Raw genomic sequence first — 21,321 nt, 5'->3', positions numbered from 1 at the left:
TCTGGGCTGCCGTAGCCTGGGTTTGGGAAGCTGGCAGAAGCCAGGCTTCTAAAACACAGACTATCCTCTTCCTGCCACCCTCAGAGGTGAGTAGGCAGAGTCAAGGATTGAACAATCTTTTTTTCTAGCTACTCCTTAATAGACTGTTTTAAGAACTTGAAGACCTGAGAGCAGAGCAGTTGGTGGGTCCTGAACGCAGACAAGTTTCCACGATACCAGTCAGCTCTTGGATTCTCTGGGGTTAGCTAACTATGTTCATGGTACAATCACTGGGCATCGGATTTCTCTTGAATGGGCTCCCTGGGGCTGATAACATGTTAACAACTAGGATAAGAACAGGGGCAGTGGAGCCAATACCTGGGTTCAAGTTCCAGCTGCCACTAATTAGCTGTGTGACCTTGGCCAAGTCACTTCACCAGTCTGAATGTCAGCTTCCTCATCTGTAAATTGTGGCCATATTGGGACCCACTTAATGGAGCTGCTGCGGTATCCAGTAACTTTAGACAAGCAATTGACTTAAAGGCTGGTAAGGAGCAATCTAAGATAGCCTTGTTACTTCATACAGAAATAACCAATCAATGAGCATTTCTGAACCTCTTGCCTTCTATTTTTCCATACTTTGAAAACAAAAAACATCTTCTGATGTGTCTCCATCCCACTCAGATCTGTTGGTTAAAACAGCAGAGGCTGCGGACAGAAATGTATTCATTGGTGCCCCTTAGGGGGTAAATGTCCTGAAGCTGGGTTACTTGAACAAAAAGGTTTCCTGCATTTCTCCTCCTTAATGATTTGAGTTTGAAGTCAGAACTCCTGACAGTAGAGGCTTCTCCGGTTGGGGTGGGGTGAGGGGAACCTGTGCCTGCTGTGTAATTGCTGGCAGACTCTGAAGTCACCACTAAAGATTACAATGACAGTGTCTCAGTGCCTGGGGGCTCAAGTGCCTTTACTGATAAGGGGGGTTGAGGGGTGGAATCCGCTGCTTGGCTTGCAAGTTTTGAGCTCCTGCTGCTGCTGCATTCCCCCCAAACGTGTAGAATTAAGAGGACTGGTCCTAGCATCCATTTTGATCCCGACAGAAACACCACCTCTTGCTGGGCCTTGGCGTAGTAGGAAAAGCCGGACTTGCACATGACTCTAAACTCTGCCACTTAGCAACTTCAGGGTCCTGGTGAATCTCCTTCTCCTCCCTGACCCTCAGTTTCCTCCTCTGTCCAATAAAGATTATAAACACCCACCTGGTCAGGGAAACAGTGAGCTCCCGTATGTAGGCCAACCGGCCCGGAGGAGAAGCTCCATAAACGTGAGCCCTATTACTAGGCCACTTCGAAGGCCGGCGCTTGAGGAGCATGGAGGCCAAGGTGGTGGAGTTAAAAGCCAGCTCGAGGCAGCTGGTGGGGGGAGCGCACGGGACTTTTATGTGGACGGGCCGGGAGCATCTGCCAGCCTCCAGGACTCCGCAAACCTCGGGTACCTCCATCCCGCTTTCCTGGGCGCCTCGGGGGGCTAAAGCCGGTCGCAAGGGATCCTGGGGCGGCGAGGGCGCAGGAAGTCGCTGCCGGACGCCCACTTCTCGCGGGAAAAGAGCTCCCAGAGAGGGCGACGGGCCCCAGGCTGGCCGCCATGTTTAGAGTCCCATCTTTAGAGTGCGCGAGGGCCTACTGGGTGCCTGGCCGGCCTGCACTGTCCCGTCCAGCCCGTCGAGGATATGAGGGGATTAAGATTAAGTGATCAGCACGTAGTAGATCTATCGAATGGACGAGAGAGAGGGAAGTGAGCGAGGCGCGCCAGGATTCCCCTCTGCAGCCCCGCTCGGGCCGCAGTCTGGGCCCCCAGCCGCCGTCTGGAATCATCTTCGTCCCCGAAATCTTGGAGAGCCGAAGCGGAGGGTGGGAGGGGGACCCGACCCATCCACCGCTCCACCCAAGCTCCGGGAGCGCTGAGCTCCAGACTGCCTGCAGCGCTGAAAGAGTTAACTAGGAACGCCTCCCGCTGTGGTTTTGTGGTCGAAACCGTGATTGCCAGGAGCAAATTTTTGTCGTGCACGAGGTGTGTTATTAAAAGTCGGAGCTACGCTGCTGGTGAATGAAAAGTTAAAAATCCTCGTTAAGGCTGGGCTGTAAAACAGGCGGACTGGGCCCCGGTCCGAGAGGTCCCTCGACGACCCAAACGGCGGCGGTCCCTGCCACTCGGCCCGCTGCCCTCGCCCAGGAGGCCCGGTCGGTGCCTGGAGCCAAGAGGGTCGTCAAGGGTCCACATAGAGGAGGAGGAGGGGGAGGAAGGGCCGCAGGGCTGAAAACACAAATAGCATACCCTAAGCGCCCTTCGGTTAAAACAAAAATAACAGCCAAGCCTTTTCTTGAGCGCTGACTCCACAGCGGACACAGTGTCCGGTACTTGATAAATACATCATCTCCTGTAACCCTCCCAGCAATCCACTGAAGGATGGGAGTATAAATTTAAGGATGAGGGGATTTCAGCTTGCCCCAGGCAATATCTTCCCAACATCTCACTGAAGAGCTGAGATCTTACCAGGGGCCACAAGGATGCCCACACCAATGTGCTACCCTGCTTCCTACCAGCACAGATGTTGAAAAAAGACTAAGAGTTATAACAGACTGCTACCAGTGCTTATTTCTGAGCAGAGGAATGCAGGTGAATTCTAGCCTCTGCTTCTAATTTTTCTATATGTTCCATATTTTATATACTGTGTTTTACAAATCTGGGTTACTTTTGAAATGAGGAAAGGAAGGAAAGAGTCATTATTTTTAAAAGAGAGAATTACTGGTTCACCTGATTAAAGAAAAAACGGTGTTCTCAAAGTGTGGTCCTTGGACTAGCATCGTCACCCGGGAACTCCTTAGAAATGCAAATTCTCAGGCCCACCCTAGACCTACTGAATTAGAAACTCTGGGGGTGGGGTTCAGCAATATGTGTATTAACAGGCCCTCCAGGTGATTCTAATGCATGTTCAAATTTAAGAACCATTGGGGGCTTCCCTGGTGCCACAGTGGTTGAGAGTCCGCCTGCCGATGCAGGGGACACGGGTTCATGCCCCAGTCCGGGAGGATCCCACATGCTGCGGAGCAGCTGGGCCCGTGAGCCATGGCCGCTGAGCCTGCGCGTCCGGAGCCTGTGCTCCACAACGGGAGAGGCCACAACAGTGAGAGGCCCGCGTACCGCAACAAAAAAATAAAAATAAAAAAAAGAACCATTGGCCTAGAAGACCTGGCAGAGGATTGGAAGGCAGGAGATTCCCAGATCTACCGCTGACCTACAGTGTAGTAGCTGAGTAGGCAGGCTGAGAGCTTTGCTATGGGGTCACACCTGTGTTTGAGCCCAGCTCTGCCGTGTAGGGACTGGGTGACTTGGATGAGCTCCTTAACGTCTGTAAGTGTCAGTTTCTGCATATGTAAAATGGTGATAACGCCCACCTCACGGCATGTTTGAGAACGAAAAGGCACAAGGCCTGACGCATAAAATAACTTAGCTCCTTTCCTTCCCTTGTCTTCCCTCCCCTTTCTGGAACTCAGCTTTTCCATTTGTAAAATGGAGCAAATAATCCTGGCTGGCTGCCCCCTTCTTCTATTCCTTTTGCCTCCTTAAAAAGGTCAGAGCAACTGATCTAGTGAAAGTCTTGAAGGGAAATTCTCTCACAAATATTTGATGTTATTTCACTGGGCCTTCCTAGGAGGTCAGCAAGAATTGAGAACTTTTGAGGGTGGGGACAGCATGATATTTACCTTTGTGTCCCAGTACGCAGCACAGGGCCTATTCAGCAGAGTGAATGAATGACTGAAAGGATGTGGTGCCCTGGGTCTAGAGGCAGATTGCAACTTCTTTCACGTCTCAATTGAACAATAGAGGAAAAAAATAGGAAAATTGGACAGGAAACCAAGAGGAGAATATAGCATGAAAGAAAAATTCCCATCGAGGAAGGGATTTTCAAAGGGGAGAAAGTGAGTTTGTGGTATAATTAGAAGACGGCATATAATTAATTTCCATGCAGCTAGAGGTGTTGGCTGGAGCCTGATGGCTGTCAGTCAGCTTGCCCACCTGGATCCAGGTGATGGAGCTGGCAATGCGCGCCCCTCTTTACCTGGGAATCTCCAAGCATCAGGTCTCCTTCTGCCGCTAGTAGAAGGAGAGAGTGAGGTTGTGAGTTGTCATGCAGTTTTCTGGGGGCTACCCCACAAAGTGAGTGTTAGTAGCAATAGTTCATGTTACTATGTGCTGGCATTGTGCCGATCACTTTGCCTCCATTATCCCATGCCTCCATTATCCCATTGCATCTTCCAACAGTAATACTTCACAGAGTTCTAAAGATTAAACAAAACGATGACTAGAAATTGTTGGGCCAGCACCTGGCACTTAGTAAGCCCTCAGTGAACAATAGCTATCATAATAACTCTGTGAGGTTAGTGCTCTCATCGTCCCCCATTTTTTTACAGGTAAGAAAGTTGAGGCACAGAGAGGTCAAGTTGCATAAAGTCACACAGCTAGTAATAGCAGAGATGAAACTGGAACCCAGATCAGCATAGCTCTGGGGCCCACCCTGTAACTATTAGTTCACACTGCCTCATTCAAACTGGAGTCATTATAGAGCCATGCCCTAGGCGCTGCCATTTCCCAATTGAGGCCCCCAAGTGAGCCCCAGCATGTGATAAGGCACATTTCACAACCTGTGCATCCAGAAACCAGATGGGCCACTGTCAAGCACAACAACCCCGGAGTGCTCCTGTCATGCCCAGGGAACACCTTCCATGCGGATGACTGAAAAATGATTCCTCCGTGAGCAGCGGTGGCAGGGCCTCCCTGTGGGTAATTAGTGAATGTGATTGATCACTGCTGATGAGGCTGGGTGGCTCACAACAGGGTTTGACAAGTCATTGGGTGTATCTGGGTGTCAACACCCAGCTCAGGCAGCCCCTGGAACTCTTCCTCCTCAGGCTGGAGGGAAGTGGGGCCCAGGTCACTGGATCTGTCCTGTGTCAGGCACCTCCTTTGGTGGGGTTTGAGGCTGCCCCCTTGGTGGTGAGTTTTCTTCCCCCATCTGTAAGATTGAGTCAGAGGCCTTACTTTTCCATCTCTGAATTATTGAAATGCCTTTGAGATAAGGTAGTGATTGAGCTGAGTACTGGACAGGAAGCTAGGAGACTTGAGTCCCAATCCAGTTCTGTGCTGTGTGTCCTTAGGCAAGTCACACCTGCTCCCAGAGACTAGATTTCTAGGGAATTCTCTGGCGGTCCAGTGGTTAGAACGCAGCTCTTTCACTGCTGAGGGCCTGCGCTCGATCCCTGGTCGGGGAACTAAGATCCCACAAGCTGCGTGACACAGCCCAAACAAACAAAACTAAAAAAAAAAAAAAAAAAAGAGAGAGACTTGATTTCTAAAGTCTCTTTGCACCCTAACTGGAACCCCAAAAGTCTCAACTAATGGCTGAGACACATTGATGTACTCTCACTGGGAGTTTTAAGTGGCTCAGCCAGAATGCAGGGAGCATTGGAGTCTGAAAGGACTTGGGATGAAACCCTACTTCACCACTGTAGGCATTTCACCACTCCAGCTTCTGAGGAGGCAGCCTTGTGAAGGTTCTTGATGATGGAAGACAGAGACCTCTGTTCTAGGCCTGGCACCATGAGATACCAGCTGGGTGGCCTTAGGCAAACCAGTGGCCTTCTCTGTGGTTCATTTTATCCTGCTATCAAATGGGGATAGTCATACCTTCTCTCCCTACCTTACAGGGGCGTTGCAGGATCAGAGGTGATGACAAATGTATGAGAAGCATGTTGAAAACTATAACACGCTATGCAAATGTGAGGGATTATCAAATCTCAGACTTGAGTTTCCTTCTTAATGGGCTGGCCTTCCTTGAAACAAGGCAACATATGCAAAAAACCTGGCTCACACCTGTCACACAGTAGGCAGACAAGCTCTGGGAGCTGTCCCAGGCTTCTGCCTTTGTCTTGCCTTTCACCTGGAAAGTCCAAAATCCTCCCCACCCATCTTCACGCCCCTCTCCCCCTCCGCCCCTCTCCCCCTCCACCCCTCTCCTCAGCCAACATCTAGTCATTCCCCAAAGTTTAGGCAGGTCAGAAGTCCTCCTGCTTCTTTCCTTCATAGCTTTCTTCACCTGATAGTAGCTGTCCATTTGTTTTTGTGGTCACGTCTGCCTCGGCTGCCACTAAAATGCAACCTCTATGACAGTAGGGATCTTGTTGTCTTGCCCGCCTAGGACAAAGCCTGGCACATAGTATAATAAATATTGATACATTTTATTAAAGTGAAGCATAGATGGTTAGGTGGATGGATGCCACCCAGATTTATTGTTTTTTCCCCTCTCTTCTACATCCCTTCTTGGAAACTAGTGGTTGGTGGAAAAGTGACTAGTCATGGAATTAGATTCCAGGAGTCTCGCTTTGTAACTCACTCAGCCAAGTCCCCTGGAACAGGTCACCTAACGTCTCTTTCCTTTGTCTATTTCCTGGTCGTAAAGTAGAGATAATAACATGTCATGTATGTCGGGAGGCTCCACGAGATAATGAATGTGAAAATCGAGGCAAGGGGTTATTACACTGTCTCTTTTGTTTTTGATGTGGAACCTGGTTCACAAACAGGAGGCTTGGAGAGGATGTTGGTTTAAGAGCCTCGGGCAGCGTCTCCACTTTACTTTCATTTGGGGGTTCTAAGAAGATGGTGATCACGATGATGATGACGGTGATGATGCCAGTTATCTACTAAGCGATGGTTCTCTGGCAGGCTCTGGGCCAAACACATTTCTTATGTTAATGTACTTAATTCTCCCAACAGCCCATGAGATTATCCCCACTCTAAAGTAGCCAGCCCTGGTAACTCCATCACATGACTGTGCTCTAATTTTCTTCACAGCACTTATCACTAACTAAAATTAACTCATTTATCTACTTGTTTACCATCTGTCTTCCCCAATTAGATTGCAAATTCTGAAGGGAGAAGAGCCTTATCTGTCTTGTTCTTGGCGGATTCCCCAGTGCCTAGAAGAGTCCCTGACTGGCACACAGAAGACTCTCAATAGACCCCATTTAAGAGATGAGGAAATAGGCTTGGAGGGGCTCAGTACCTGACCCAAGGACACATGGTTACTCGGGTCTGTCAGGCTATGACCCTGTTGCTCCTTCCTCCCATGGTGCTACAGATTCTTCTGTGCTGTGGCCTGGTGGAGACCTGATGGCTAGAAGGCTGCCCAGAGCCACTTCCTCTCCCTATACCCTCCTCCCCTGTTCCCCTTTCACCTTCTGATGGCTGAGGAGTTTGGCCTTGGACAGGGACACCAACAGAGGGTTTGTGGAGGCCCTCGGGGAAGGTGACCACGTAGGTTCCAGTCAGCTGGTTTCCCCTCTTTGTTCCGGCTCTGTCTCCCATTAGTAGGGCTCCCTCCTTCCTGGAACCTTTTCACATCCTTACCCACTGGACCCTCAACTCCCAATTCTAACCTTTAAGAGAACAGGGAGCCAAAAGTTTTTGGATCCGTGTTTGGCACTGAGTCAAGGCTAACTAACCTTATCCATAGCCAAGACTTTCTAGAAGCCAGATGCGTAGTCTTGGAACGTGACACTGATTGGTAGCAAACTTGGGAACCAGGACTCTAGAGCTCCCAGTGCCCGGCCAGAAACTCTTCCACTCATCACACTTCCTCGCTCAGTCCCTCTTGACTTGTGTGGGTGGGAAATCCCTTTCTGTCTTGCAGTGGAGGATTGGTTCAGTTTATTCCAGAGGAGGGGAATTGCCGGAATAAAAGAGGCATTTGAAAGGAGACTAGCATGGGGTTAAGAGCTGCGTCTTGGAATCCAACAAGTCCAGGTTCAAGGTAAGCCTCTGCCACTTACTAGCTGAGTGACCTTGAGCAGGTAGTATCACCTGAGTCTCAACTTCCCCTAAACCTATTGTGCAGAGTAGATAAGATGATGCAGAATAATAGGTGGAACAGTGTCTACCTATGGTAAATTCTTGAGGTATGGTAGCTGCTGTGTATCAAGGAATCAGACTTTGGGATCCCAACAGGATGGATTGGAGACCACTGTAGACCAGAAAAACCCTCCAAATGAACAGCAAACATTGCCTGTCCTTTCGTTTCTGATGTGACTTTATCATTGTCTTCTAAAAATTAACTTTTGAATAGGGTAAGATAACTGATAGCTCATCAAAGCCGATAATGGTCATTCCACCAGAGTCAGCAAATTGGGGCTCCAGGCCCAGATCTGCCAGTGACTTTCAGGGTGACCATGTCTTGTACCACGTTGCAGCCCTTTGATGTCTAGCTCCAGGCTGGGCCAAGAGCACAATTTTTTTTTTTTTTTGGCATATTACTCCTTTATTAGAAATTATAAATGAGGAATTATTTCAACACCTGAAGACCAAACTACAGCATAAGATTCCATAGGCTCAAGATTTTTGACATTCTGGAAAGAGTGTTCTGTAAAGTATATCCTTTCTGTGGCATGGCAACATCATTCTTTTTGTATTAAGCACTTGTTATGTGCCAGAGACAGTTTTAAGCATTTTTCCTGTGATGTTGCACTCAATCCTCATCATCCTACATGGTGGGTGCTTTTATTAGACACATTTTATAAACAAGGAACAGTGCTAAGCACTGGGATTCCCTGTTGACCCAGAGAGTGGTCCACCAGGCCTTTCCCTGTTTCTCCTGTGCCCCCCTGGTTTAGGAGTTCCATTTAGGCTGATACTGGGAGGGGTTGGGGGCAGCCACCTGGGCTTGCTCTGTAAGTTCCTCTAATCCCAAGCCCAGGAGGCAGCTGGGAGGGGCCTTTTCTCGCCTCTCCATCTTAAGGCCCTTGATTTATAGAAGCAGAAACTTGAGGTGTGCCTCCCTCTACATGCCCCTGGAGCAGGAAGGTTTCTGTCATCTCTCTTTCCTGTGTGATAGCTCCCTCTCCCTCCCTTTCAGAGCCCAATACCCCACACCCTGGGGCTCAGTGAGATAGGAGACACTGCCCTGGAAGAAGCCCCTGGGAGAGTGCCACCCTCGGCCTGTCTGGGTGTGGCCTGGCTGCTGTTCCCATTCTGTGCCTGAGAATGTAGGCTTGAGCCACCGGGCAGCAGGAGGGCACTTCCTGTGCTGTGATTTGTGAAGGTCCTTGCCCACCCACCAGTCTGCCACAGTGCCTGCAATTCCACAACTAGAGCATTTTTCTGTTGTGGTAGGGATTGCCCTCTTGCACTATGGTAAAGCTGTGTGGCTTAGTGGAAAATGTGTGGCTTTGGTACTAGACAAGCCTGGGTTTAAATCCTGGTTGTGTCATGGACTAGTTGGGTGATCTGGGGGCATTTTCTTATCTCCTCCAAGTCTCGGGTTTCTCCATCTGTGAACTGCAGCAAATGATCCTTACCTCTGAAGTTCTTGTAAGGAGCAGCGCTGATGAGTGGAAAGGGTTCATATATAGTATAGTAAATGGCAGCTGGCATTATTCCTATGTCTCTAACATTAGAGAATCTATGAGACTCACCTAGAACGGGGGGCACCGGGGCACCAGGACACCAGTCTCAGGAGTTCTCTTTTCTCAGCCTGGCTGTCCCCAGCTTCTCCCCTACCAGTGTCCTTCATACATTCTTTGCTCTAAAGTGAACATAACCAGAACTTTCCCACCTCTATGCCCTTGCTCATGATTAAGAGCATGTTCTACACCAGTGATTCACAAAGTGTGGTCCCCAAACTACCAGCATCAGCATTACCAGGGAACTTAGGGGTGGGGCCTGGAAATCTGTGTTTTAACAAGCCTTCCATGTCATTCTGTTGCAGTGGAAGTTTGAGAACGCTATTCTATATTACAGCATCATCCTGCTCAAGCTTGAATCCCCTCTGGGCCACTCACTAACCCACTAACTGGGACCTTGGGCAACTCCCTTAACTTCTCAGAGCTTCAGTTTCCTCATGTGTAAAATAGGAAAAATAATAGTACATGCCTCACAGTGTTGTTGTGAGAATTAAATGAGATAATCCATGAAAAGTACTTAGCTCAGTGCCTAAAACATGGTCAGTGTTCAATAAAGATTAGACATTATTTTCACCATCATCATCATTAATCTGTATTATGTTGCTATTCCTGGGACACTCACCCTACATATCTGAGTGATATAATCCCCCTTGCTGAGGGTTCCCAACTAAAATGTCTGCCTCCTCCAAAGAGTCTTTCCTGATCTCTTGCCTTTGGGCCTATGTGGCTTGTATTTGTCCAAGTTCTCAGCGCAGCGCCCAGGTTCTGCCTGCCTAGGGGTGTCCTGCAGCGTTCCACTCCAGTTCCTGGCATCTGAGCAGCTGCTTGGGCACTCTACAATAAATGTTGATCTGAAATGCCATTTCCCAAGACCAGGTTCTGCCTATGGGCTTCCTTGCTCTGGCTCTCTCTGTCCCTCACCACACTCTCTAAGTTGAAATGATCTCCAGTCTTCTGTGTCTTTCTCCGTCTTGAGGAGAATTTCATCAGAAGAACTCATGCTGAGTTACCTGGAAATTTTATTCTTTGCAGCTTGTCATTGTTATTTCCCATCCTTGTTACACTAATACCCCTTGAATAAGTATCTACCATGGGAGCATTTTACTGAATCTTCTCTGAAGCCTTGCGAGGTTGGGATTACAGTCTTCATGTTGTAGATGAGGGAACTGAGGCCCCAGGTCTACAGCTTCTACATGGTAACATTTGGTGGTGACCCAAAGCATCTGGCTCCAGAGTTTGGATACATTCTACTGCTCCATCTGCCCAATGATGACAGAAGAAGCAGTTTCAAGTTTTCAAGGCTGGTAACTCTCTGAATTCCTGGGTGTTGCTCTGAGGCTGACCATTCGCGGAACTTCTGCTGGGACAGCCTAAATTTGACCTTGCTTATTTGCCTTTCAGTTTCAGATCTGTACGGCTGCTAAAGAACGACCCAGTTAACTTCCAGAAATTCCCCTACACTAACGAGGATGAGGCCTGGAAGACCTACCTTGAAAATCCCTTGACGGCGGCCACAAAGGCCATGATGAGAGTCAACGGAGACGATGAGAGCGTTGCAGCCCTGAGCTTCCTCTACGATTACTACATGGTACATTTGCCACCTCTGGGCATGCCCCCCTCTAACTGACTGTGTGTCTTCGCTTTCAGGCCTCATGGCTCACTAGCCCACCATGACCACCCCTAGCCCCTCACCATGTTCTTTCACACCTCTGGGCCTTTGCACATGCTGTTCCCTCTGCCTGGTACCCTCCCCTTCCCCCTAGCTAAACCGTACTCTCAGCTTTGGGCCTCAGCTTCAATGTCAGCTCATTCCACCGGAGGTGAGGAAGGCTTTCTGGGGTCTCCCATTCTGTGCCTCCTCTGGGCACCCTCAGCAACCACCATCCTTTTCCTTGAAGCTATCCTTAGAAACTTGCTGTTTGTGCATTTGTTCCTCCATCTCCCCCCTGACACTGAGCTCCTGTAGGGCAAGAGTCATGTCATGATCATTACTGAGCCCCTAGCACCCCATACTGCCTGCCACACATTGCTCAATACATATTGATTGAATGGATCAATGCCTTGGCCTTACACACCACAGCAATACCCCCAACCTACCATCTTCTTTCTGCCCCTGTACCTTAGGTCATCCCAGTTGCCCTGTCATCCCCACCTGCCTATTCTAACCTCACCACCTAGAACATGCCTTTTGCTCTTGAATCCATTCCCTTCTTTCAGGGCCCTTCCCAAGGCCCACCTTCTCTTGGAAGCCATGCTGCCACATCACCTCTCCCTCTCCTGAGTGTCTCACTGTCGTTCATACCCTCGCTGCCATTATATGCATTGTAATACCTCCTGACAGACCATCTTTTATTGTGCTCTAATTGTTTCCTGGGCCTTGGCCTTGACTCTGGGAGACTTTCAGTTCCTGAGAACAGGAATTAGGCCCTCTCATATATGATGAGTGTGCTTAAACCTGTCAATAACCACAAGTACATAACACACGACATCACCCCTCTTCCAGTGCCTGTGCCAGACATTGCTAATGGATTACAAACTGTATTCTCACTGAGGGTATATGAGGACACAAAATCTTTTCCAACCTAGTACTCCAGGCAGCCACTACCCATCTGTCTGAATTGTCATACAGCAAACTTTCTTACTCTTCCTAGGCTGGGTTATTGCTCCAAGAGACTTTCCCAGATATCAGGCTGGGGGACATGAATAGCTAAATGTTGTGATAACTGAATCTGAACTTGAAGATTTAAAGCCACCTTGTAAATAAGCCATCAAATTCACAGGCCCAAGAAGTAGTTTATCTATTCTACTACACAAAGGAAGGTAAACTCTCTGTAAATTCAGAGGCCAAGGGGGGAAGTGGCCTCAGATATGAGAAAGCCCCAAATTATCTCTCTGGCTTTGGTTCTCATCCTGGAGTAGTATGGTTACCCTACCTTACCTTCTCCCCAGCAGACTGATAACATCCTCATAGCATTTGATGGAAAAGAAATTGGAACTGACTGCCTCAGCCTGGGGACATGGTAGGAGCCAGAATTCTAGGTCTGAGCTTAAACTCCAGCCTGGGATATATAGCTTGAGGTTGGGCCATAAAATAAAATCTAGCAGCATCTCCCCTGGGCAAGAGGCCATTCCCAGGGCCAGAGTGGTGGGGACAGGCTCTGAAGGTGATGCTTGCAGTGGTTTATTGCAATATAGTGTTCCGGTGAGATACACCTGGCCCCCTCTTCCCATCCCAGAGCATGTTAGACTCAGAGCAGCACTGTGTATAGTAAAGACATGATCTAACGGTGTGGAAAGAGCACCAAGTTGGGAGTTCGAGACCTGTTCCTACCACAAGCTGGCAATGTGGCTTTGGGCAATATAGTCCTAAAGGTGACCACTTACCATTCCTTACTGAATGCTGGTTACTGTGCCGGGCACTCTTCCTCATGCTCTTCCACGGGGTGAGGCTGAGAACCCGGGCACTGGAGTCACTAGGCTGGGACGGAGACCTTGTTCTGGCTTTATTGGCCTCAGGGAGAAATGACCTGGATGTTCTAAGATACAACAATATTATGATCATAATCATGAAAGGCAACATTTACATAGTCCTCTCCACGTGTCAGGTGCTGGTCTCAACACTCACAACAGTCCCAGGGGTTGGTATTACTATTATTATTCCTGTTTTACAGATGAGAACAATGAGGTGCAGAAAGGTTAAGGGACGCGCAAGATCACACAGCCAATATGTGGCGGATCTAGGAACTAAACCCAATAAGTCCACACTCCTAATCACTAAGATGACGGAGCCTCTCTTGGCTTCAGTTTCCTCATCCATATAATGGGGATAACATTAGTAGACATCATAGAGTTGTTATAGGGATTAGATTAGAGGACACAGAGAAGGCACATAGCACAGGGTCCAGTGCATAGGAAGTACTCCATTAAAGAACAATGAACATTATTTTTATTAATAAATCTTCGCAATCCCTTTGAAGTAGAGTTCATAATCCCCCACTTGACATATGAAGAAACTGAATCTCAGAAAAGCACAGTCATTTATCCAGAGTCACACAGCACTTTTAAGTGGTAAAGCTAGAACTTAAGCTAGGCCTGCTTGACTCCAAATTCCATGATTCCTAACTGCTAATCTTGGGGTACTTCTCCCCACTCTGTAACTTGGGGCTCAGACTAAAAGATGGCCTGACAATTCGAAGGACTGGTGGGTTTTCTCCCAGTGACCAAGGTAGCTACCCTGCCCGGCCAAGTCCCCCGCAGGGGGTTGAGGCTCCTAACAGCCAGATCTTACCCAAGAGCTATGCATAAATCCTTGCTTCCTCTCCTCTCAGGGCCCCAAGGAGAAGCGGCTACTATCCTCCAGCACCGGGGGCCGGAACGACCAAGGAAAGAGGTGAGGCTCGCCGGCGCCACCATCTCTGGCCCTTTGCCCTTCCCCACCCCCACCTCTAGGCCCCTTATCCCCTGGGCACAGGAGGTACAGTCCCTAGGGCCCACCGTACTCTTAGGGGCCCACGAAGGCATTGTAATCTATTTTAAAGTCAGAAGAAAACAATAAATATGATCCAACCTGGGTTATATTTGTATTTATACCAATGCAATTGTAAAAGGTTTTTAAAATATTTTTATGGAGGAAGGGATCTATGAAGGCAAAAGAGAGTAGGGCCCACAAAATCATAGTGAGACCTTGCTTGAACACACAGACACACACAGACACACAGACACACACACACACATCCTAGGTGCCTGTAGGCCATGTGAGCTGGAGTTTACTGAAAACAAACTTCAAAGCCATAGTGGTGGAAAAGCCCTGATGGAAGCTTTTCTGTCCTAGCTCCAAAACCCTCCCTGCAGCCTCAAAGGGAGGGGACACCTATGTTCCCGTATTTCTTTCCCTTGGCTCTCTTGGGCCTCTGCCTGGCATTAGTGCCTCGGGGCACTGATGTTCCTTTTCTTGTAGAAAGCAGCCCAGGCCGTGCTCATGGCCAGATGGGCACTGGAAGGGCCCTGCCCCCTTTCTCCACTTTTCCTTTCCCCCCACTGGGCAGGGCTTCTGATGGGAAACCTTCTGGTCTCCTCTCTGCCTTTGAGAACATCCAAACTGCTAAGGCAGGCATTGCGACTCTGGCAGCTGCCTCAGGGCCCCTCCACTGCTAGAAACTGTAGGCTTTGGTGCAGGAGACTTTTCTCAAAACTAATTTTTAAAAATGTTGTTAGCTTTTCTGATTATAAAATAATACCTACTTGTTATAAAATATTCAAACTCTGTAGAAACGTATAAAGTAAAAAAGGAAGGAAGGAAGGAAGGAAGGGGAGGAGGGAGGAATGAACTGGTGGATTACATAATATACTTGTTCATCTGAAGAAAATTGTTTATAGTTGTATGACAGTTTTAGGGAAATTATGAATAGACAAGTAGAAAATTATAAAATGAAAAAACTCATTAATATCATAATTCCAATAACAACAAAAGTTGTTCTAAGAAAAGTTATAGTAAAATATTTGGCCAGCCAGGAAACAATATTTGTATAATTATAATAATTAAACTACCTATTGTTGTAACTATTTTTAAATTTAGTTTACTTTTTAAAAATAAATTTGGGGGGCTTCCCTGGTGGCGCAGTGGTTGAGAGTCCGCCTGCCGATGCAGGGGACGCGGGTTCGTGCCCCGGTCCAGGAAGATCCCACATGCCGCGGAGCAGCTGGGCCCGTGAGCCATAGCCGCTGAGCCTGCGCGTCCGGAGCCTGTGCTCCGCAACGGGAGAGGCCACAACAGTGAGAGGCCCGCGTACTGCAAAAAAAATAAATAAATAAAAATAAATATCCATGCTGGGGCTGGGCATTGAGAAACAGAAGTATGGTGGTGGGAATGGAAGACTGGCACAATTAAATGAGAGCACCCACTGATAATAGAATCATCTTATTATAAGGTCTGTGTGTTCACTCAGTGTCTCTGATTATGTGAATCTCTGGGCCTTATGTGTGAAAATAGTCTATCTGGCTCTTTTGACAACCAAGTGAGGACCATATGTAAAAATTCTTTGGATTCTGTAAAATTAAATGCATTAAAGACACTGTTATTTTTGCTAAAAAATAAAGTAAAAAAGTAAGTTTCTTGTAATCCTACTTCCCTGCCCCCCTTAATAGTTTGGGGTATATCCTTTCAGACCTTTTTCTCAACGTACATTAACTGTACTCACAAATACCCACTCTTGCCCACACCATGGATGACTCAATACGGTTTTTTTAGTGTGGAGACATTTGACTCTGGATAAGAAATAGATAATTAAACTTTCAGTTTTTTTAATTACCAAGTACTGTAACGGATAATGCAGACATTTGCCCCCTGAACTCTGAGCCTGTACTTGGTTCCATTCTTGACACCCTCCTCCCTGCTCATCCCTGTGACACACTGGCTTGCTGCAGTATCGTGTTTCACACATGTTGCTAAGACCTAACATTACAATGGATTAAAAGAGGTCAGTATGTCAGTGTGATGGTCACCCTCCAATCTAGCCAAGGAACCCCCGCCCCTCAGAGAGAAGAGGTGCACCCACTTATCCCTCCTGTCTCTCCTCAGGTACTACCATGGCATGGAGTATGAGATGGACCTCACCCCCCTTGAAAGTCCCACGCACCTCATGAAATTCCTGACAGAGAATGTGTCTGGAGCCCCAGAGTACCCAGATGTGCTCAAGAAGAATAACCTAATGAGCTTGGAGGGGGCTGCACCCACACCGGGCAAGGCAGCTCTCCTCACCCCAGGCCCCAGCAAGCTGGAAGCTGGCTCTGTGGACGGCTACCTGCTGCCCACCAGTGATGTGTATGATAATGGCTCCCTCAGCTCCTTGTTTGAGAGCATTCATGGGGTGCCTCCCACACAGCGCTGGCAGCCTGACAGCACCTTCAAAGATGACCCACAGGAGGTGAGGGCCCACCCCCATATCCCTCACAGCCTCCCTGGGTCTAGTCACACGTGTACAGAAGGAGAGAAGACAGTGAGGCGGTCAGAGCTTTGGAATCCATGGGAGAAAGAGTCCTTGAGCTGAGGCAGGGCTGCCATGTACTGTTGTCCAGGTTGTACACTATACAACATTCACAGTTGTATGCAGTGGCCCTGGGCTAAGGTCCCAGCAGAACTGAATGTGGTCATTTATTTTCTCTGGATTGTGTTTCTCTGCAGTCGCTGCTCTTCCCAGATATCCTGAAAACATCCCCGGAACCCCCATGTCCGGAGGACTATCCCAGCCCCAAGAGGTAAGTCAGTCTCCCTGGACCCTTGGCCACCTGGGCAGTGGGCTGCAGAAAGACCCTACTGTCCCCAGAACAGGCATCGTCAGTGAATGAAAAGAGGGGAGTGAAGGCACATAAAAGAAGAGAGTCATTTCTACATCCCTTTCCTGGGCTGTGACAAGGACCTCAGAGCTCAGCACCCTGTTAGAAAACCAGGGTTCTGTTGTTCTAGTCGTCCCTATAACTTTGTCACCCCTCAGGGGTCTCTGGTTTCCATTATTCATTATTCAGGAGGATTATGGCTCAACAAAGCCATTAAATAGAAACTCTGAAAAAGAGGAAACTGAGGCCCCAGGAAGTAAAGTGATTTACTGAGGTCACATAATAAGGCCATAGCAGAGCCTTGGGCTTCCTGCCCTACTGCCCTTTGGGATACTCCTGCCTGGAAGCCCAGCCTCACTCTCCTCTCCCTCCTCCCCGCAGTGACTTTGAGTACACCCTGGGCTCCCCTAAAGCCATCCACATCAAATCGGGTGAGTCACCCATGGCCTACCTCAACAAGGGCCAGTTCTACCCTGTCACCCTGCGGACCCCAGCGGGCAGCAAAGACCTTGCCTTGTCCTCCAGCAAAGTCAAGGTACTTGGGCAGTAGGTGCGGGGGTCGGGTCAGCCCTGCCTGCCAGGGACCCCAGGGAGAGGGTGCTGTTGTATGACTGCCCATTGCCACGGAGTGGGGGAAACTAAGCCAAAGGGCCGGGCCACTTGACCCGGGCTCTGGCAAGGGATGAGGCTGCCTGGGCCTCTTCTGAGGCTGGGGTCACAGTGACTGCTATGTTGCAGAGTGTGGTCATGGTGGTCTTCGACAACGAGAAGGGCCCGGTGGAGCAGCTGCGCTTCTGGAAGCACTGGCATTCCCGGCAGCCCACCGCCAAGCAGCGGGTCATCGATGTGGGTGAGAGCCCGCCCGAGCCCTCCGTCCCAGTCTCCCTTCCTCTGTCTCACAACACACACACACACACACACACACACACACACACACACACACACCCCACTTAGGCCTTGCTTGCTGTGCCCCTTTTTCCCAGCCCCCTCTGACCTCTGCAGGACTTATTTCTAATGACTCCAGCCGCCTGCCTGGCCCCTGTCTCCAGGTCGAACGCTGTGAGGTTTGCAGGGATTTGCATCTGTTGGCTGGAAGCAATGACCTCTTTTCTGTGTTGCTTTGGGATAAACAGGACCCTGGGGACCCTAGTAGTGTCAGATAAATACACCCCTGGGATGCTGACCTGCTTGTCCCCATCAGGGGGCTTGGCCAATTGAGACACAAATGCATAAGAGTGCAGGCAGTGGGTGATTTGGAAGGCTTGAAGCACAGTGCAAGGGCAGTTCTGCCTTGGAAGCTGGAACCTTTGGGCTTTGTCAGAGGGAAGGGGACGGGGAAAGGCCTTCTGTGTGTGCCACCTTGTCCCGGGCCCCGAGATGAGTGGGAGGCACAGTCCATCCTCAGATCTCCAGGTTCTGGCTCTATCACCCTCTTCCTGGCTGTGTGACCTGTGTCACCTCCCCTTCCTGGGCCTTGGTTTCTTCAGCTGTCAGTTGGGAAAACGGCAGCTGCCCTGCCTGCCTGCAGTGCTGTTTCTGCCTTGGAGCCACGTGTACTAGAGAACATAATACAAATAGGGATGATTCAGTGACTTATCTGAGAGGCCAGTTAGTAAAGTGGTTAGGAGCCTGGGTTCAGGAGACAGACAGAGCCGGACTCCAGTCCTTACTCTACCTTTTATTAGCTGTGTGACCCTGGGCAAGTGACCAAACTTCTCTGAGCTTTATTTTCCTCATGTGTAAGCTGAATATTCATAGCATTGTTGTGAGGATTAACTGAAGGCTTGCCATATTGTAAGTGTTCAATAAATGACAGTAGTACTATCATGTATTTAATATGACTAGTTCAATACTAGTAGTACTGGTACTACGACTGTTACTATGGCTATTACTACCACTATTACTGCGATTATTACTACTACTACTACTGCTTTGTCTGGGAGATGTCCTGAATCACAATCCCATGAAAAGTATAAGCTCCACCACAAAATCATGAGGGCCCTGGCCTAGTTGGCAAAGTGAAGGAGTCCCTCTGGAGTTTGGACAGATCTGCTTCTCAGGCTGGACCTCAGTTTTTCCACCTGTAGCCCAGGGCACAATTACTAATTTCCTCCCTGCATTGAAGCATGGTCCTTGGGGGAGAGGATACAAGTCCCTGCCAAGAACAAGGCCCACCGCCTAAATGACCCCTCCCCATGGGGCCCCCAAATCCCTTCCCGTCTGACTCTCCTTCTGGTCTCCTGTGGTTTCAGCTGACTGCAAAGAAAACTTCAACACTGTGCAGCACATCGAGGAGGTGGCGTATAACGCACTGTCCTTCGTGTGGAACATCAACGAGGAGGCCAAGGTCAGTGCTGGGGCCGTGGCCAGGATGGGGCTAGGCTGCCAGGAAGTCCCCATCCTGGGAAGAGGCCTTACCTGTACCTAGGATTGTGGCAGCTGCTCCGATGAGGGCACCAGTGGAGGAGGCAGGATACATAGTGGTGGAGAAGCCAGAAACGCTAGGCCCACTTCCCAGCTCTGTGACCTTGGACAGATGCCTTAGCTGAAAATTGGGGTGTAACCATAGCACCAACTGATAGGTTGGCGGGAGGATCGGGTGAGATAAGGAAAAGGTAGAGCACAGCCTGGCACATGAGCAGTGGCAGTTGTTAATTAATCCAATCCACCTATTTACCAGACAGGAAAACTAAGCCTTGTGCGTGGCCACACGGCAAGCTGCCGCTGACGCCGGGTCTCCTGACTTGTGGGCTAGTGCAGAGTGTTGCAGAAGTGCTTTGGAGTCTGGTAGATGAGGGCTTAAACCCATGACCTCACTTCCTGAGCGCATAGGAAGGGAAGAATAATCTGCCTCCTAGAGCTGTGGTGGAGATCCTATGAGATCACGCACGTCAAAGAGACAGGCACGATGCCAGGCCCATCGGAGACGCCTGAGAAATGGAGCCTCTGGTGATTTTTTTTCACACCAGTGATTAAGCCGTTTAGTGCTTGAGACCAGACTTGAAGTCACCTGTGCTGCAGTGTCCCTCTGTGTCTTGGTTTTCTGTTTGGACAAGTGGCATCATGGAAAGGGCACTAGTCTGCGTGTTGGGGACTCGAGTTGGGTAACCCTGGGCCTGTCCCTTCACCTACCTGGGCCAGACTTACCCCATCAGACCAAGGTTGGGTCTGGCTCTTGGCAAGGGCCTTTCTGGCCTAGAAAAGCTGGGGACCTAATCCCTGTCTCCCTGGCTTGCCTCATGGGGCGGTCCAGGCTGCCTGGAGAAAATGGAGGTGAAGGGACTCTGAAAACAACAAAGGGAGGCACAAAGGCGAGGGATTATTATTATTCAAACAGACACCAGGGACTGGGGGAGGAGCTGGGGCCTCCAGTTCAGGGAGGGGGGGAATGAGTTTCGTGGGAAGGGAGAGGTGGGTTTCGGTTGGGATTTTCTCACAGCCTCTTAAGCCCCCAGGCTTGGGTCTTTCTCAGGCGTGAGCTGGGTGGGGGCTGCATTAGGGCTGAGCTGGCTGAGGGGGAGGTATGTCTGGCATGCACCTGTGGGCCTGGCCCCCCCAGCCAGGGAAGGAAGGGGGTCTGCTCAGGTACCACACCCCACCCCTACTTCTGCAAGTCAGGGTCATTTCCAAGGGAAATGCCCCAAGGAACAGGGGCCAGCCTGGAGTGGGGTCTGGCCTAGGGTCCCACGGAGGAGTCAGCAGTAGGCAATCACTAGGTGAGCTTGCCAAGTGATGCCCAACTAAGACTGACCACAGACTGCCATCAGCTGCACATAGGCTTCGGGTTGAGACTCCAACTGTCCCACTTACAACAACAGTTACAAAATATCCAAGCCCCCTAGGTGTTCTGCCAGCCTCACAGCCACAAGAGGTAGGTTTAATTGTCCCCATTTTGCAGATAAAGAAACTGAGGCCCGTGAGATTAAAGGACTTATCCAAAGCCACATGGCTTGAGTGGCAGAGGTCTAAGTGGCCCGATGTCCAGGCTCATTCCACCATGCCGCCCTGCCCAACTCCTTGTGGAAACGTTAACAAGTCACGTCCATGCTCAGAGCCTCAGTTTCCTCAGCTGTACAATGGGGGTGGCTGGTTCAGCTATGGCTACAGCTGGTGGTTGCCGTGCACAGGGGCAGTGTCTCACTCTCTGTGGCCCAGGGCCAGCAGGAAAGCGGTCTTCTGGAGCTGGCGGGGAGGGAGATTTGGCCGTTCTCTACCTCCTTGCTCTGAGTTGCAAAAAAATGGGCTCTGGATTTTAAGCTCCTAAAGGACCCTTAGTCTCCCTCCCAGGGCCTTGATCCTTTGGGCTGCCCTTGGCAATCTAGTGGAAGCTGCATTGTCCACTGATAAGGACCTGAGCCCAAACTCCGGTTCCCTTATACATTCCCTGTGTCGCCTCGGGACAGCTGCCACCCCTCTCTGAGCATCAGTTTCCCCGTCTGTAAAAGAGAGGTGGTGATGTTTGCCTTCCAGGGGCGTTGTGAAGTTAAGGGTGACCGCCAGG

General features: G+C 49.6%; 1 protein-coding gene across 6 annotated transcripts in view; it reads left to right on the top strand.

Moving 5' to 3' along the window:
- GRHL3 (grainyhead like transcription factor 3) overlaps positions 1 to 21,321 on the top strand; it is a 35,565-nt gene that overhangs the window by 1,192 nt on the left and 13,052 nt on the right. For 2 of the 6 annotated variants that reach the window (XM_004266691.3, XM_049695724.1), the window contains exons 2-8: positions 10,890 to 11,076; positions 13,817 to 13,878; positions 16,066 to 16,411; positions 16,669 to 16,742; positions 17,202 to 17,355; positions 17,559 to 17,670; positions 19,073 to 19,167. In XM_004266691.3, the coding sequence (XP_004266739.1) occupies positions 10,890 to 11,076; positions 13,817 to 13,878; positions 16,066 to 16,411; positions 16,669 to 16,742; positions 17,202 to 17,355; positions 17,559 to 17,670; positions 19,073 to 19,167 (1,030 nt within the window). Of the gene's footprint in view, positions 1 to 3,072; positions 7,844 to 10,889; positions 11,077 to 13,816; positions 13,879 to 16,065; positions 16,412 to 16,668; positions 16,743 to 17,201; positions 17,356 to 17,558; positions 17,671 to 19,072; positions 19,168 to 21,321 lie in introns of those variants that run through there. The other 4 variants (XM_049695729.1, XM_049695722.1, XM_033422559.2 and 1 more) reach the window with 4 other exon arrangements.

This window comes from Orcinus orca, chromosome 1, assembly GCF_937001465.1.
Source record: "Orcinus orca chromosome 1, mOrcOrc1.1, whole genome shotgun sequence".
Taxonomy (NCBI): Eukaryota; Metazoa; Chordata; class Mammalia; order Artiodactyla; family Delphinidae; genus Orcinus; species Orcinus orca.
The sequence above is the reverse complement of the archived record's forward strand: the minus strand, read 5'-3'. Positions and strand labels throughout refer to the sequence as shown.